Source organism: Ostrinia nubilalis, chromosome 16 (assembly GCF_963855985.1).
Source record: "Ostrinia nubilalis chromosome 16, ilOstNubi1.1, whole genome shotgun sequence".
NCBI lineage: Eukaryota > Metazoa > Arthropoda > Insecta > Lepidoptera > Crambidae > Ostrinia > Ostrinia nubilalis.
The window spans coordinates 13,723,942-13,741,327 of NC_087103.1; the positions used below are offsets into that span (position 1 = coordinate 13,723,942).

The 17,386-nt window shown below is 39.5% G+C and overlaps 4 protein-coding genes across 5 annotated transcripts in view; 3 read left to right on the top strand and 1 right to left on the bottom strand.

Moving 5' to 3' along the window:
- The window catches only part of LOC135079427 (myotubularin-related protein 10-B), a 49,787-nt gene extending 45,923 nt beyond the window's left edge, over positions 1–3,864 (top strand). The window contains exon 12 of the mRNA XM_063974086.1: positions 1,012–3,864. Coding sequence (XP_063830156.1) covers positions 1,012–1,224 — 213 coding nt within the window. The 3' untranslated portion in view covers positions 1,225–3,864. The remainder of the gene's footprint in view (positions 1–1,011) is intronic.
- A 50-nt stretch (positions 3,865–3,914) lies between these two features.
- Positions 3,915–7,942, bottom strand: LOC135079426 (metaxin-1). Of its 2 annotated transcripts, none has more exons than XM_063974083.1 (6): positions 7,620–7,942; positions 7,385–7,531; positions 6,984–7,253; positions 6,655–6,889; positions 6,247–6,398; positions 3,915–4,399 (listed from the first exon to the last, which is right to left on the bottom strand). In XM_063974083.1, exons 1-6 carry the CDS (start codon positions 7,695–7,697, stop codon positions 4,274–4,276), a joined length of 1,008 nt encoding a protein of 335 aa, XP_063830153.1. In that variant the 5' UTR covers positions 7,698–7,942; the 3' UTR covers positions 3,915–4,273. The 2 variants fall into 2 exon arrangements, with proteins under 2 accessions (XP_063830153.1, XP_063830155.1); XM_063974085.1 differs by lacking the exon at positions 3,915–4,399 and adding an exon at positions 4,721–5,672 and having other exon boundaries at positions 7,620–7,917.
- Positions 7,943–9,503: 1,561 nt separating this feature from the next.
- On the top strand, positions 9,504–10,852 carry LOC135079178 (B-cell receptor-associated protein 31-like). Its single transcript, XM_063973767.1, has one exon. The coding sequence runs from the start codon at positions 9,678–9,680 to the stop codon at positions 10,317–10,319; it is 642 nt and encodes a 213-aa protein (XP_063829837.1). The 5' UTR covers positions 9,504–9,677; the 3' UTR covers positions 10,320–10,852.
- Positions 10,853–13,895: 3,043 nt separating this feature from the next.
- Positions 13,896–17,386, top strand: part of LOC135079567 (uncharacterized) — a 55,925-nt gene continuing 52,434 nt past the window's right edge. The window contains exons 1-9 of the mRNA XM_063974219.1: positions 13,896–13,954; positions 14,046–14,193; positions 14,377–14,511; positions 14,563–14,670; positions 14,722–14,829; positions 14,880–14,987; positions 15,038–15,145; positions 15,196–15,303; positions 15,354–15,461. Coding sequence (XP_063830289.1) covers positions 13,896–13,954; positions 14,046–14,193; positions 14,377–14,511; positions 14,563–14,670; positions 14,722–14,829; positions 14,880–14,987; positions 15,038–15,145; positions 15,196–15,303; positions 15,354–15,461 — 990 coding nt within the window. The remainder of the gene's footprint in view (positions 13,955–14,045; positions 14,194–14,376; positions 14,512–14,562; positions 14,671–14,721; positions 14,830–14,879; positions 14,988–15,037; positions 15,146–15,195; positions 15,304–15,353; positions 15,462–17,386) is intronic.

The following is a 17,386-nucleotide window of genomic DNA, read 5'->3' on the forward strand; positions in this document are numbered from 1 at the left end:
CTGCTCAAATTCAGGGGACACGTGTTCGAATGCAGGGGACACGTTCAAATTCAGGGGACACGTGCACTTTCATAGGGGACAACTGCTCAACCCAGGGGACACGTGCACTTTCATAGGGGACAACTGCTCAAACCAGGGGACACGTGCACTTTCATAGGGGACAACTGCTCAAATTCATGGGACACGTGCACTCTCATAGGAGACAACTGCTCAAACCAGGGGACACGTGCACTTTCATTGGGGACAACTGCTCAAATTCAGGGGACACGTGCGCTTACACAGGGGACAACTGTTCAAGCCAGGGGACACGTGCACTTTCATAGAGGACAACTGCTCAAATTCAGGGGACACGTGCTTTTTCATAGGGGACAACTGCTCAAATTCAGGGGACAACTAATCAAACCAGGGGCATGTGCACTTTCATAGGGGACAACTGCTCAAATTCAGGGGACACGTGCGCTTACTCAGGGGACAACTGCTCAAACCAGGGGACACGTGCACTTTTATAGGGGACAACTGCTCAAATTCAGGGGACACGTGCACTTTCATAGGGGACAATTACTCACACGCAGCGCACTTATTCAGGGGACAAGTACTCATGCACAGGGGACATGTGCACATCCACAGAGCATGAAAGTAGACATAAGCATAGAGAACACAATATACTGACCATAGCTGGCAAAAGCTTTAGTTAATGAAGTTAACTCTTTTAGTAATGCATTAACTTCTTAGGATTAGAACTTTAAATATTAACAAACTTCTATTAAACTTTCTTTACTTCCTTATTCTTAGTTGATTTGCCCGTTTTCACCATCAATCCTTAATTTTTAAGTGACCCCTATGATAACACATAACAGGAATTTTGCTCTCGTAGGGGTCACTTAAAAATTAGGGATTGATGATGATGTTTTTAACGGGCATTAGTTGTATTGTTTGACAAAAAAATACCTTAACGAAATTAACTATCGAACTACACCCAGACATCTGACACAAGTCCAACTTTGTCTCCAGATCAACCAGCTAACCGAGAAGCTGAATTCCCTCTCGATCCTCAACAACCGACAATCAGTATCAGAAGAGGCGGCGCCGTCGCCTCCTCCACTAGTGCCACGATTCTTTCCCTTCAGCGTGGGGCGCTCCGCCCTGCCTGCCGCGCCGCCCGCCTCTGCCTTCGACGCGGGACAATTGTTGGACTCGCAGTCGCTGCTGAACGCGCCCGATTAACATGTAAAGGGAGGTGAGATGATAAATCAATGGCGGTTTGACGGGTGGGAGTAGCTTGACTGGAAATATAAATAAAAAGTATTTATTTGACATGAACACAGGAAATTACAAATGAACAAAGATAGGTGAGATTGGATGCCGGTAATTTATGAGTTCTGAAAATATTAGCTGTCTTAAATTGATCAGTTGTTGTTTTTTGATCAGTTCCAAAAATGTTAACTGCGAGTAAGTCATAATAATGTCTTGAGCAAAATGGATGGCAAATAGGAAATATTTGGTTTGGTTAGGTTTAATTTTCACCAGCCAAACTTTATAGCACTTTTGTGTTGGCGAAACACTAGCAATTGATTCATCCATTAACGTGTAAACAGTTCTAGAAATGTTAGAGTGATACTACATTTCTGGAGTTGATTTGCTATCAAGTACGTAGTTGACATTTTTGGAACTCTATTATCTTGCGAAGTTGCGATAGTTAACTAATTTTGGAAATCTTAATCCATGGTCAAGTTCTAACTTTCACCAGCCAAATCCAGTAGTAGTATTTTTGTCACGATGCTAAATAACTTTAGTTGTGATTTCGTCATAAACTGTTTCGATGTATAAATCTTTTAAACGATTGTGTTGTGCTCTTTTAGTTAGGTCTTCTCTAGCTAGATAAAGTACTGGCGACACAATATGCGTTCAGTGAGATACGTAAATGGCTTACACGCCATTCAATATTACGTAAATGTATCAACATTTTACATAACGGGCCTACGGGAGCTCCTTGCGACACACCCTATTAGTTGTCCCGTTATTAAAAAGCGAAATACTTCCATTTTAAACTATAAAAGATGTTTTCCTGCTTGATAATTATACATATTAGTATTTGACTATACATGGCGAATAATTGCCCGTGCACTAGTTAATGCATTTTCAGTTTTGTAAGATTTTTATGAATAATTCAGTCTTTCTGAAAATATTTTCACATTATATTTATGTAAAAAAATAGCCTTTATTTATAAGATGTACATATATTAGAAATAGTAATTGCTTGATTGTAAAACGAACATTTTAAATAGTAAGTTATTTTTAGTAAGTTATATTTAAAAGGAATTGATTCAATATATTCCGTAGAACAAAGTAGTGATATTTTTTTATAAATATGTATGTATTGTAAATTCTATGAAAATAGTACATGGTATAACCATTTATTTTTTCTAAGACGGAGTAAATTATTTTTTAAAATCGAAGTATAATTTTAACAATTGAAGGTATTTCTAAAAGCCATTCCAGTAGAAACTAAAAATGATTTGAAAGAAAATTTAATAAATATTGCGTATTTGAATGAGCTATAATTTAATTAGTAGAAAAACCTTCCTTTAGCATGTGTAATGTAAATCTGGATACCTAGTTACCAATACGGTAATAATGTTTGTGTGTGTATTAAAGTTTATGGTCACAATTTACTCTACGTAGCTTATGACATACGACCACATAGAATCATAGGCGGTATACCATGTAATTGATCCCAATCTATTCTGTTACCACTACTTCTAATGTTGTATTTATTTCCTTTGTACAGATACCAAAATCAGTAAGTTATTTTAATTGTTGTTGTAAATATGGCAGCTCCAAGTTATTCACGTTTTATTGTTCTTCGTAACTGATATTTATACAGATTTTAGCACCATTTTGTATTTCATATCGCGTCGTTTATATTGCAATGCAAATAGTTTATATCTTTGTTTTATAACTTCAAGTTATTACGTGTCTTGGAACACACGAGGACTGATAAAATAAAGATAAGTGGGTGTAAAAAGTTTTCATTAGTAAAGTAGGATTACATTTCTTGTCTACTTCGGTTTGTTGAGCTTCCTCTCCACGGTATGAGCTACAAATTACTCCATGATCTACTTACAAAATTTCATGTTGGCAAAAATAGCGTCTTGACGATTATTTGGTTCAGGATTTTATTTTCAAGAATTGTAACCGTTATTGCCTTAGTGTGACTGAGAAACTAGTAAATTAGGTAGTTTTTTCTTGACATAAATAACTAAATTCCGCATGCCGATATTTAGACTAAATCTGCCTAAAGTACACGCAGTAATTTCTTCCAGTCTTGATCTTGGTTGTATTTTCTCTAATCTAGAAGTTTGTTTAGACAAATATTTTACCTAGCAAGATAAAATGCCCCAAACCAGAAGCTAACCATTGTCGTACTAAAGTATTAAACCACTCATTTATTTTAACTCGCCCAATACGTTTTGATATAAATATCTTTCAACTACCCGCCATTGGACGAATTGAAATAACTGAGTGAATTGTTGACTTGTTACGTTTAGTGTATAGTGTAATATTGTAAGAGTAAGTCAATTGTAATTATTATATTGGTTTAATAATAATTTTACGAACTGTTATATGATTAATATATACAAGCGAAGGTATGCTTTTGTGACTAATATCATTCGTCTCAGCCATGGTAATTTGTCGTGCCATCCCATTGAATAGGATGTCGGTTATGTCCAGTCTAGGATCCCAGTGTTAATGGCGTAGTCCCAGTTCCACCCACGTAGCGTCTCAATGCCTGTTGTTAAGTGTACCTGACAACGTGAAATGCAAAATGTTCAAACATGAGAAATAAATGCGGTATTATTGAAACATGTCTTTTATTTCTCTCGATATACACCTTGGCTTGGCACGTCCAACTCACTACACCAACGATACATTCCACTATCCACTACGCATTCAATAATCTGCACAAACATTTATAGATAAATTATTTACATTTACAAAAATCAGGTACATTTGGGGCGCAGCTTACATACATTATTGAATAGTGAATCACATTAACAAGATTTCAGGAGTCTGTTAGATACGTGTTTCTTACTTTGGAAACAACTCCGAGCTTTTGCCACAAGCAAAATCGTCTTCCTTTCAATAATATTGCACATCATTTGAGGCCTTTTAGCATTCTTCTCATTGTATCTCTTTCTTGTACAAAAAATTAAACTATCTAAGAATATAGAGACCGTCTTTTAGGCAAATAAGTAGATAACCGTTCTAGAATCTACTTGCTTTTCTCGGAGCCTTTGTTTTCATTTGACCTGATCTTCCTAATCCTGTCAAAGTGTGCCTTGGCGATTCGCAGCCGGTTCAGCAGCATCGTCCGCTCCCAGCTCCAAGTCGACCAACGCTGTGAAAAAACATGTTATAATAATGGTTGTCTTGTGATATTATTATAATAGAAAGAAGGGAAAACGAGCTTTCCTTTGCTTTTCACCAAATTTTGATCCAAGTAACCTAAGGAGGAGGATCTCCTTACATTATACATAACATAATGTTGAAATAGTGAAAGGTGCTTGTAATTTTTGATAAAATATGTATATGTTACAAAAACTTAAAAAATAAAATAGTTCTCAATACTCACTTTATAGCCAATCGATTTCAAAAAACTAAATAAATAATACAATTCGAATTATTTATAGCAATTTAAAGGGAGAAAGAAAAATACATGTTAACATACCACAATCGCATTTAATTCATGCACTGAATAAATAAAACTAACCATTCCTCGTTCACAGAACAAAATTGCGCTACTTTATCAGGCAAAACATTTGACAGTCACAAACTGCCTCAAACTAATTTCACTAACACCACTAAATGCTTTGGATATGTTACAGTGCATATTTGCAAAGCGGTGCTTATTCTGAGATACAGTATATAGGTAATTTTAGACAATGCAGTACTTAATATTATGGTCCATTCTTCAGAATGGACCATGACCATGAAGTTCTAATGACAAGATTCGATATGACGGATTTACAAAGGGCTCGGCGTCTCTCGCACGAACATTTAATTATATCTCAGAATTGACACCTTAAATCTCCTATGTTATAAACATAAATTCACCATAGGATTTTTGGTCATTATCATTACAGGAACCACAAATCTAAATCTAATCACCAAAAAGCTGCGATGAACCTACCCTAGACTAGCTGGTGTAACAATAAATAATATGGTATATAATTTGGTCAACTTTATTAAAATCACATTTAAAATGTATATTGCTTTTGAAGTCCACTTTCAAATTGAAATTCTAAATCAAATGAGAAAATTGTTGGCCAAGGTAATTTATCAACAATCAAAAGCATATAAACATGATCGATCATGGTAACAAATACACAACGATTAAGACAGAAAACAATCATTTCGATGCTGTATTTAAATGCAATAACAGTAAATGTTTAACAATAACATTATATCTATTACAATTACAACAGTACAGTAAACTCACAGTCATTTCGAGGCATAAACAAACCTGAAGTTGCCTAACATCTACCCTAACGTTATGTCTTCGGTGTTCTGGCGCGCGCATTCGAGCTAGTCAAGCACCAGCGTCAGTTGTCGTCCTCCTCATTCTCAAACATCTCGTTGTAATCCCCGGAATGTTCGAAATCTTTCAAGTCCTGGACAGAGAAACGTCCATGAGTCTTGTTGAGAATGAATAAGAATACAACAGTGTTCAACCAAAATATCCACAATGTGGGCACATTTTTTGGCTTGATATAGGAAAAGTTAAAATATTTGGTTAATGATAAATTTTAGTTTTAGACATTTCATGTTATTAATACAATAAAAACATGAAAATTAGCAGATATAATGGTTGAATAGTTATATTACATGTTAGCTACATTACTACATAACACATTTTCAACATGCAAGGAAAAAGATATAAAATGCAGCAGACAAAACAAAGCCAGGCATATATTATAAAAGCTTTAGAAGGTAGTTATTTTCAGGGTAACTAATTAAACATGCAAAAAATAATACAAGGCGTATTTGAACAAACATAAATTATTATGGTACTTTAATTCTCTCTTTGCCTTCAATCACAGAAATATTAATTTCAAATAAGCCCAGAATTCACACCATCAAGTTAACAGAAGCCAAAACAGAAATGTGCAAAATCATTAAAAGTTAAAAGAGTAAACATGCAAAATACAAAGGTGACATAACTCAAAAAGATTTTCAGTCACTCACTTGGAACATGCCATTGGCCACAGCATAACCAGTCATAGCAATGGCAGCGAAGAGAGCTGCCAAGACCTTGTTCCTAGTTTGGTTAGGGAAGTTCGCTGCCTCTCTCTCTGATTGTGTGCCTGTTGAATGTTTCTTGTTTTGCTTGTTATATTCTGCAAGTTTTATACATCATTATTTTAATGTGGAATTCATAATTTTTGCATCAATTTTATTTTATAATTAACTGACACATGGTGAACTTCGTGCTGCCAATAAAAATTCCATAGCCTATGTTTATCAGGGATAATGTAGGATTCTAATGGAGAAAGAATTTATCTAACCGGTCAATAGTTTCGGAGCCAATTCAATACAAATAAACAAACTGTCAAATCTTTCCTATTTACAATGTCACATTTTAAAACTACGTACCATCTGTAACATGCCTGAAGTTTTTCTGATTGATCCTTGCAACAAACCGAGACAGGTTAGCTATGCCTTTTACATGGTTCGACAGTGACGAGTTGGGGAAAGGAGCTTTAACTAATGGAGCTAAGTAAGCAAACACTGTTGCGTCAAATGAAGAAGGCCTGTTACCAAAGAAATATTCGCTTTCTCCAAGGCGGTCTGACAATGTTTTAAGGCACTTTTCTGCTTCGTTGTAAATCTGAAAATATTAAGACAATTTTGAGCTTAAGAATCATTTGAACAAACAGAATAATTTGAATGAAGTATAAATTTTAAAACAGTATGAAACTTACAGTCTTTTCTATTTCCTTTAAGTCCGTATGCTCTCCATATAATGCATCTATCATTTCTTTGGCTGCATTCTGATACCGCGAAGGGTAATAAAAGTTAAATGGAATCCTCAGGGCTTTAGCGTATGTGGGACGTGTGAGTTCACCATAGTTCTTCTCGTCTACCCACCAGGCATACATATACGCAGGGTACAGCTTATCTCGGAGGTACTGAGTAAATGCACTAGCCTCTGCTGCTTGCTTTGTGTTTAAGTGGACATCTGTGCTATAATGCTGTAAGATTTTGATAGCTATTTAATATTCAACTCTTACTAATTGTTAATTTAATTTAATATTTATTATTACGGCTTCCGTAGTACCAGGATTAAACTTTGTATAAATTGAATTACAAATACAATACTCACCAAGGACCTCAAATGTTCCACAACTTCTTCAAAGTTAGTAAGAACTTTACGTCCATCTCTCATAACTGGTAAACGCCCTTTTGGGGTGAAGAACGGATTATTCGCTTCGCGGACTCGCACTGGTACTCCAATAAATTTCATGTAAGTCTGCAAAATGTTTTGAAAACCCAAAATTAATAAAACCATTCACAGGAGCCGGTTGACAATAATACGCTAGGTTATGTAAACTTCTTACCAAAACCTTGAGGCATTCCAAATCAATGGATGCTAATCCCCATTCTCCTCGCCAAATATCAAGCTCTATGCTAGTCATTGTTTAAAATTGTATCTAAATTATTTAAAAGAAAGCTCTCATTTCATAATTTTATCCACAAGATTGATGATCAAGGATCGAAAGCGAATTTGACAATTTTGATTTTGACATATGTTTTTGACAACTACGAATGGGAAAGTTGTGGGAAAAGTCTATGATGAACTAGTGAGAGAAACAAAAAGGGTGAAAATTTTTAAATCTCCCTACTGACTGCAACGCACACAAATATCGGGATCGTAATGTAATCGTCCCACCTACGCGCCTTGGCACAAAGCACAGAGCCCTGATTACGGTAATTTTTTGGATTGGAGATGTTAAAAATGACCGTAATCGAGGCCCAGAGCACTGGCACAAAGTACAAACTCACGACACGAACCGCGCTGCATGGGATCAACTAACTTACAGGAAGAAACTAATTTTAAAAAATAAAGCAAAAAAAGGAATGGAATAAAGCAAAAGAAGGAGGAATCGCAAAGTTATAGACATTTTTTAACTTTTATTCGATTTTGAATGAACTTTTATATCGCCGCGTCGCGGCGTCGTTGGTGGTTCAATGTGCATTTTGGCTGCCATTTTCCGATCGAATCGAATTACTGGAGACGCGGCGACTGACATTAGCGAAAACTTCCTATTGGTTTGCGATGGCATTTTGACTAGACCCACAGAGTTGCAGAGTGTGCTGTGACCTTTTATCACAGGGGGGAAAACAAAATTGGCATAAACTGACTGACCGTAGACTATAGATGACGCTGTCTTTTTGACGTTTTGCCTGCAATGACGTGACATCAGGGTGCGGAAACTTCCATACTACGATCATCCAAGTGAAACTTGCTTCCAAACAGCGACTTCAGTCGATAAATTCCAATACTTTTTAACTACCCTAAAACGCTCTAGATGTCGCTGCTCCTGTTTCCTTCATATTTTCATTTTTTTCTTAATTAGAATATATTTCAGAATATTGTTAATTACAATGTGAAAACTTTTTTTAAAATGAAATTCATTTGTTTTAATTTAAAACTGAACGGTGACATTTTTTGTTATAATTTACATAATAGAGTAGTAGAAATTACTATTTAACATATGGCAACTTTGTTTTTCCTCCAAAATGGCCGGTGTTGTTATTGTTAGGTTGAATGCATTCTTGTTTTCTTAGCCATCGTTTATGAGTTCTGTGGCCCTATTAAAGTATTGAAGAGTCGAGTCAAATTCAAGTTCATTCCTTCGTACCTGCTGCTGTTCTGGTTCATCGGAGTTTTGTTCGTTCCTTCGTGAATCGCGAAGAAACTTTCTGTTATGTTCACAAGTGATCTGAGTTTTCTCAAAGTACAAATGCTTTTTTAGTGTTGTTGAAAACTTTGCGAAAAGACGCTTTTGGTGTATAATATTATGTGTGTTCATAAATAAAGTAAAATTATTAAATTGAAAAGTTTTTGTTTATTTGCATTTCCATGTGCAATGTAGAATTTTTCCAAATCCATTGTTTTGAAAATAATACAATACGTACACCATAAAGATAAATATTTTCAAAATAATGGATTTGAAAAAATTCTACATTGTAGGTACATCAAAAAAACAATAATTCTTTGAAGGTTATGAGGGCCTATGTGTGCGTGAACTGTGTGTATGTGTGCGTGGACTTTATGTATGTATGTGTGCGTGGACTATGTAATAGTATGTATGTGAGCGTTACGTACGTAGGTTAAGTACAGGGAATTTAACACCAGGCTGTCAATTAGTAGGTTCAAAAATTTGACAGAGAGGGTTCTCTATTTCCTATGTATTACTTTTCTCTATGCGTGACATTTCCCATCTGACAGTGACGGATGGACAAAGTCTTGCGTGTTTTTTTGTGAAAAAATCAAGAAAGTTCTTTGGTTTTACGAATTACGTTACTGGAAAAAGGTGTCAACAATCGGAGAGAAAACAACAATCAGCAGAAAACTAACCAATTAGTAATAGGCTATTGAAAATTGATTAAACATGTCTATACAGTGGACCTTTATTGCCGGCTATCTTTACTTCGAAGTTGCAGTTGTTATGCTGATGATACTACCCATCTTTAGTCCTCGGCGATGGCATCTGTTCTTCAAGTCGCGTTTGTTTGCAATGTTCAGGGAGCACGCGGGTATTTACTTCTACGGCCTGCTCGGAATTCTGTGCCTGTTTTTGGTGGACGCCATTAGAGAAATGAGGAAGTACTCTCACACAGATGCCAGTTATACACATTTCGCCAGCGAAATGAAAGGCAGCGTCAAGCTATTCAGAGCTCAAAGAAACTTCTACATCACTGGATTTGCAATTTTCTTATCATTCGTAATTCGTCGTTTAGTGAATATGCTGATTATTCAGGATGAACTGAGTTTGAAAGCTCAAAGAATTATTAAGGAAGCTGAAGCCGCTGTGAAATTAGCAAAGACCACTGTGCTTGCTAATACCACGGCTAATACTATACGTGCAGCTGGAGAGAATTATCATGAGGAGACCAAAAAGCAGTTAGAAATCACAAAGAGTTTGTTGGCAGAAGAGAAATCAAGAGTGAAGGAATTGGAAGAAGAAGCTACCAAGTGGAGGCTGAAGTATGAAGAAGTATCAGAAGGGCTAAGTGGAAAAGGTGATGAATGAGCTTGATCATCAACCTGGAAAGCCTATTATGATCTAAAATTTGCCATGTGAAGGAAGAAGTGTTGAGAATGAAGAGTTTGTTTTAAATGCTCATAAATGTATACCCACATCAGAAATATTATGTACTACTTCTTACTTTAAATTCTGTGATTGTTTGATGAAGGTGCTGTTGGTAGATACTTAAATTAGATTTGGGCATCATATCTAATTAAATTATGACAATGACTGGCAAAATTTTCCAAATATTAATCTAGTCTTTTTTTAAATTATCTTGCTGGTGTAATTTGTTGATAACATTTCAATAACCAGTTTAAATATAAATAAAAGTTTGTTTTTTAGTATTAATACTAGTCTGAAATGTAATATGTGTGTGCAATAAAATGCATGTAATCTCTCTACCTAGATTTACTCATGTATTTTAATATTACATAAGTTTTAAATTGATTGCTACTAATAACTTATGGTATTTACTTAAGTATTTGGTTATAATGACCTATGTAATGTGACTTTAAAATAAATAATTGTAATTCTTTTAAAAACTTTATTTTATTCTCAAACCAACATCATAGACCAGATTTTGCATGTCTGCTGCACTGGTTCGAAATGTTTGTTGAAGCACCTGGTTGACCTGGTATAATCTAGAAATGCGTTGGTGATGAAATGCATTTAGAATAGGTTGCATCATTGATCATCATGATCATGATTAATTTTATTTAAAATCGAGAGTATCGGACAGAGAGTCCCAAGAATCTAATGATGGCAAGGCAGTAAAATACTATGAGGAATGATGAGTTTTGCCTGCATCCAAAGAAAAGATTTTTCATTTTGGTATGCGTTTTGGTAAAACGATACTTGCTTGTATCGGACAACTTAATCGTTGTCAAAACAGCCAACCAAATGTCACTGTCAAACGGCGTCGTCTGTCAAAAATATTTAGATTATTTTTTGGATTTTTGGAAAAATTATCCAGATTCCAGATTAAATTCTATTAGAATTTTCAAGTGCATTGTTTTCATACTGCATTTTCACTGATTGTGCTTTTGCAACCGCGTGTGTACGATGAAACTGTGCGTCTAACAGTACTTGATTGTGCAGCGAGGATTTTGGTGACGACCGTCACCGTTACTCTCTATTTATGAATGTGGGAATCTTCAATAGAGTTAATCACCAGGTGAGGCAGACACGTCGATGCTATTCATGCGGAAAAAAATATATTTTATACGTCTAGAATGGTAAGTCTCGCCTCTGTTACAGTTATCCAGTAACATGTATTATTCGGTCAATTATTATTGTTAGAATATTTTAGACCTTTATTTACAATGTTCAGTAAACAAATACAATCATTTAAACATTGAATGTTGTTGGGGAATCTGTATTGAGAACTATTTTTAATATATTTCATTGTAATATTTAAGATTATAATTTTCCCTATTATTGTTACTGGTAGGTGTTCAATAATTGGAATACACACAACTATAAATTATTTTCCCATTGTGTTTCCCAGGATATATTAATGCTTTTGTTTTGTTTTCTAGTATGTGCTATATTTACATTATAATTTTGCCACATGCACCTAACAGAATAATTATTGCTCCATGTTGTTACACAAAGATGTTAAACTTAAATAATAAATGCTGATAATGATTTCACTAATAATAAATTCAGCAGATGAAGCTATAACTTTGCTTCTACATGTTACTGTAGTGCGTATGAGCCAATAATTTAATGATGATCTAGTTTCCGATTTTGTGGATAACTGAATTAGCTACACAACTTACAAATAAAATGTACATTCAAATCAATGATGATCCATTGTATATGCATCATGAGTTGTTAAAAAGCTACTTGGTGTATTTATAAATTATTATAGCTGTTTTATGCAATATGCATTCTAAGACAATTTATTAATATGTTAAAGTTTAGTTTATTATGTAGAAATATGTAGAAATATCAAAATATTTTTGCATTTCCTACATGCCAATGGGTACCTATAAAATTATCACTTCACGGGATTTATTGCAACAATATCTATTTTAACGGTAAATAATATTTACCCTCCCGACGTTTCGGCTCGGTTGCACGAGTCATGGTCGCGGGCAGACTGAAGAGATGCGGCGTCGTCTGCTCCGGCGCGATGAGTTTTCTTCACCCACCCGCATTTGCACAATATTTTCGTCAGTGGTACAGTCAGTCCGACAAACTACACTAACAGTGTCCGGGTTTCTCTGAGACGGCCTAGAACGCGATTTGTACTTCGTTATCACCGGATTCCACGCTGATGATAGGTTAAATCCATCTTCTCGATTGAAATTCTTATGCTTTTTAATTTCAATGGCTTCACGTATCAACCTAACATGGTAATGCCTATCAGTTGAGAGGATTTTCGGGTCATGAAGTTCCATCCAGTGATTAACGTCCGAAGTTAACAAATGTTCAGCTATCGCAGATTTGCACGTCTGTTGGTTCTTTACAGCCGCTATGTGTTCTTTGACTCTTTCAGCTATAGACCGCTTAGTTTGTCCTATATAAGAACTACCACAGCTGCAATCGATCTTATAGACACCCGGCGTCTGAAGAGGTATAATATCTTTTGGCGAGCGAATTTCCTTCGTTACTTTTGACAACGGACTATATACAGTCTTAATGGAGTATTTGTTGAGTACTGTTCCAATTTTATCCGTTACCCCTTTCACGTACGGAAGGAAAGCTGGTTCCCTGCTCACCATTGGTTGCTTATCCCTCTTGAATAAATCCCGTGAAGTGATAATTTTATAGTAAAAAATGCAACAATGGGTACCTATTAGATAAAAAGCTTTCAATTTATCTAACCTCCGCTTTACAAGTGTGTGTAAGACTGTTAATGTGTTATCACAGGCTGTGTAAACATATGTTCTGTTAATTGATAAAGCTGAAACAGAATCCAGACATTCTGTTACTTTATTTATGTTACTGATGTGCATGTGCTTTATAGTGAAGGATTTTTTTATTAAAAATGTGTGATATGGTTAGTAAAGTTTATGATTGTTATTAGTGAATTAGCTCATTTAAATGTTAATTTATACTATTCCAAAATTTCAAAAGTTATATTGCATGTGTTAGAAGTGGGTTCAAAATAATAGTCCAGTGGATGAGAGGAACCAACTAGTGGTTCTCAAATCGTCAGTCCGACCTGATATCAACTGACTAATTCTGTGTCTAAATAGACATTTATTAACTTCAAACTCCTATGTTCTTCTGATTAGTTTCATTGCAGGTCCAATGACAGTTTAACTTCCCCATGACAACTTGACCTTCACTGGTTGGGTTTTTATTAGTGGTCAAGCTGTAGATCCTGGCTACACAGGAGTTGCAGAGGTGGGAACAGTCCCGTTTTAATTCTGTGTCTGTCAACATGTCTAGAACAACGAGTGTGGCGGCATGTACTCGGAATGGAGCTCGCTGCCGCTGGAGGGCGGCGGGCGCGGCGTGCTGGGCGCCGTGGGCGGGCGGGACGTCGTGCTGGCCGTGGTCAAGCAGCTGGCCTCGCCCGAGCCGAGCCCGCTGACTACTGACGCCGAGGTGAGGCCAGCGTGGAGTATGTACTCGAATGGAGCTCGCTGCCGCTGGAGGGCGGCGGGCGCGGCGTGCTGGGCGCCGTGGGCGGGCGGGACGTCGTGCTGGCCGTGGTCAAGCAGCTGGCTTCGCCTGAGCCGAGCCCGCTGACTACTGACGCCGAGGTGAGGCCAGCGTGGAGTATGTACTCGAATGGAGCTCGCTGCCGCTGGAGGGCGGCGGGCGCGGCGTGCTGGGCGCCGTGGGCGGGCGGGACGTCGTGCTGGCCGTGGTCAAGCAGCTCGCCTCGCCCGAGCCGAGCCCACTGACTACTGACGCCGAGGTGAGGCCAGCGTGGAGTATGTAGTCGGAATGGAGCTCGCTGCCGCTGGAGGGCGGCGGGCGCGGCGTGCTGGGCGCCGTGGGCGGGCGGGACGTCGTGCTGGCCGTGGTCAAGCAGCTCGCCTCGCCCGAGCCGAGCCCACTGACTACTGACGCCGAGGTGAGGCCAGCGTGGAGTATGTAGTCGGAATGGAGCTCGCTGCCGCTGGAGGGCGGCGGGCGCGGCGTGCTGGGCGCCGTGGGCGGGCGGGACGTCGTGCTGGCCGTGGTCAAGCAGCTGGCTTCGCCTGAGCCGAGCCCGCTGACTACTGACGCCGAGGTGAGGCCAGCGTGGAGTATGTACTCTGTATAGAGGTCGCTGCCGCTGCAGGGCGGCGGGCGCGGCGTGCTGGGCGCCGTGGGCGGGCGGGACGTCGTGCTGGCCGTGGTCAAGCAGCTGGCCTCGCCCGAGCCGAGCCCGCTGACTACTGACGCCGAGGTGAGGCCAGCGTGGAGTATGTAGTCGGAATGGAGCTCGCTGCCGCTGGAGGGCGGCGGGCGCGGCGTGCTGGGCGCCGTGGGCGGGCGGGACGTCGTGCTGGCCGTGGTCAAGCAGCTGGCTTCGCCTGAGCCGAGCCCGCTGACTACTGACGCCGAGGTGAGGCCAGCGTGGAGTATGTACTCGGAAGGAGCTCGCTGCCGCTGCAGGGCGGCGGGCGCGGCGTGCTGGGCGCCGTGGGCGGGCGGGACGTCGTGCTGGCCGTGGTCAAGCAGCTGGCCTCGCCCGAGCCGAGCCCGCTGACTACTGACGCCGAGGTGAGGCCAGCGTGGAGTATGTACTCGGAAGGAGCTCGCTGCCGCTGCAGGGCGGCGGGCGCGGCGTGCTGGGCGCCGTGGGCGGGCGGGACGTCGTGCTGGCCGTGGTCAAGCAGCTGGCCTCGCCCGAGCCGAGCCCGCTGACTACTGACGCCGAGGTGAGGCCAGCGTGGAGTATGTACTCGGAAGGAGCTCGCTGCCGCTGCAGGGCGGCGGGCGCGGCGTGCTGGGCGCCGTGGGCGGGCGGGACGTCGTGCTGGCCGTGGTCAAGCAGCTGGCCTCGCCCGAGCCGAGCCCGCTGACTACTGACGCCGAGGTGAGGCCAGCGTGGAGTATGTACTCGGAAGGAGCTCGCTGCCGCTGCAGGGCGGCGGGCGCGGCGTGCTGGGCGCCGTGGGCGGGCGGGACGTCGTGCTGGCCGTGGTCAAGCAGCTGGCCTCGCCCGAGCCGAGCCCGCTGACTACTGACGCCGAGGTGAGGCCAGCGTGGAGTATGTAGTCGGAATGGAGCTCGCTGCCGCTGCAGGGCGGCGGGCGCGGCGTGCTGGCCGTGGTCAAGCCGAGGTGAGGACAGTGTTAACGTTTATACTTTATTCTGACACATTTATAATATTAAGTTCAAAACAACCTCACTAGATGGCGCTGTACTATTTTACATCGCGATGATGAAGTATTTTTCTGAGTCTACAAGGACTCATACATTTGTAATGTAGTTATTAAGATTCTCAATAGATGGCGTTGTAGTACTTTAGAACGCGGTATTAAAGTATTTTACTGTTCCTATAAGGTCTAAACCGTGTCATATGTATGTAGATCAATCTATAGATCAATATAGTTCAATAGCCCAAGTACTACGGTGGTTTTATTTACACACCTATAGTATTAGTGCTAAGTGCAAACTAGATCAGCCAGAAGTGCGACTTTTAACAAGTTCCTTCGAGCCGGATTGCATAGAGGTCATTTTTGAGCAGTGGTCATTGAGACCACAACCCCGCGCTCGCAGTGGATTACTGCGGATAAGGTGCGGTCCCAGCCACAAGCGGCAAGCGGAAAGCGTTTTGCTGTAAGGCGCTGGCTGAAGCTGCTGAAGTTGAAGGAGGCGCTGGGTGGAGCCAGGCGGAATTGAGGCAACCTGGGAGGCGGCTTTGCGACCATCTTGGAGGCGGACTGAGGCCATCTTGGAGGCGGAGTAGCAGCCGGCGCAGTGAGTGACGTGTACGCACTCAAGCCGGAAAGGACAATACGTCACACCAGGAAATCAGGTTCAGTTCAGTGAAGTGTTCAAGTGAGTAAACTTTTATTAAAACTTTACCAAGAGATTTTGAACTCTATTTGATCGCGTTTAAAAACTTAGTGAATACGAAGACATTCAAGATAGTTTGGAAGAAATAATTTGGACTTGTAATATTTTCGTGATTTGGACATTAACTTAGAATAATTTGCATGTTAGTTAAGGACTTAGAATAAGATCTCAAAAAACGGGGGAACGGGGAACCTATGCCCAATTTTGTATAGAAGTGTAAAACACTTAGAATAATTTGCACAAAATTTGTTAGCAGTAGTTTGAAGTTAGAAATTTTCTAAGTTACTTTTAGTTGAAAGTATTTACTATGGAACAATTACTTAAAGTTCAAGCTGATTTACAAAGTTCAATTCAAAAGGGTTTGTCTAATTTTAAGAAAAGTCCTAAAGATAGGATATCTAAAGAATATGTGGAGGCCAGACTTGAAAATTTAGAAAAGGATTGGTCATCATTTAGGTCAAATAATAGTAAATTATGTGAGATATCAGAGCCAGACCGATTAGCTAAATCAATTTATGTATCAAATAATTGTTATGAAAACACAGAAGAAGAATATTTTATTTACAAATCCTTAATGAAATCAGTTCTCAATAAATTAGCAATGCGTGAACCACAAGTACAAAATAAAGGTTGTAGTGACGCGTCAAATCAAATTTTAAGGCTACCGAAAATTACTATTCCTACATTTTCGGGTGCTTACTCTGAATGGACCACTTTTCGTGATTTATTTGTATCTTTAGTGCATAAAAATGAATCTTTAGATAATGTTCAAAAGTTACATTATTTGAAAACACATTTGTCTGGTGAAGCAGAGCAACTGATTAGGTATACGCCTATATCAGACGCAAATTACAGTCAATGTTGGTCTCTTCTTGAAAAACGTTATAATAATAAAAAGTTCCTAGCTAATTCTATTTTAAAGCGTTTTTTCGCACAAAAAAGAGTACAAAACGAGTCAGCTACAGGTTTAAAAGAGCTATTAGACACCACCATGGATTGTATGAATGCGTTAAAAAATATTGATATCGACGTGAGTACATGGGACGTTATCATTATCCATATCGTCGCGTTTAAATTAGATCCTGAAACACGTAAGC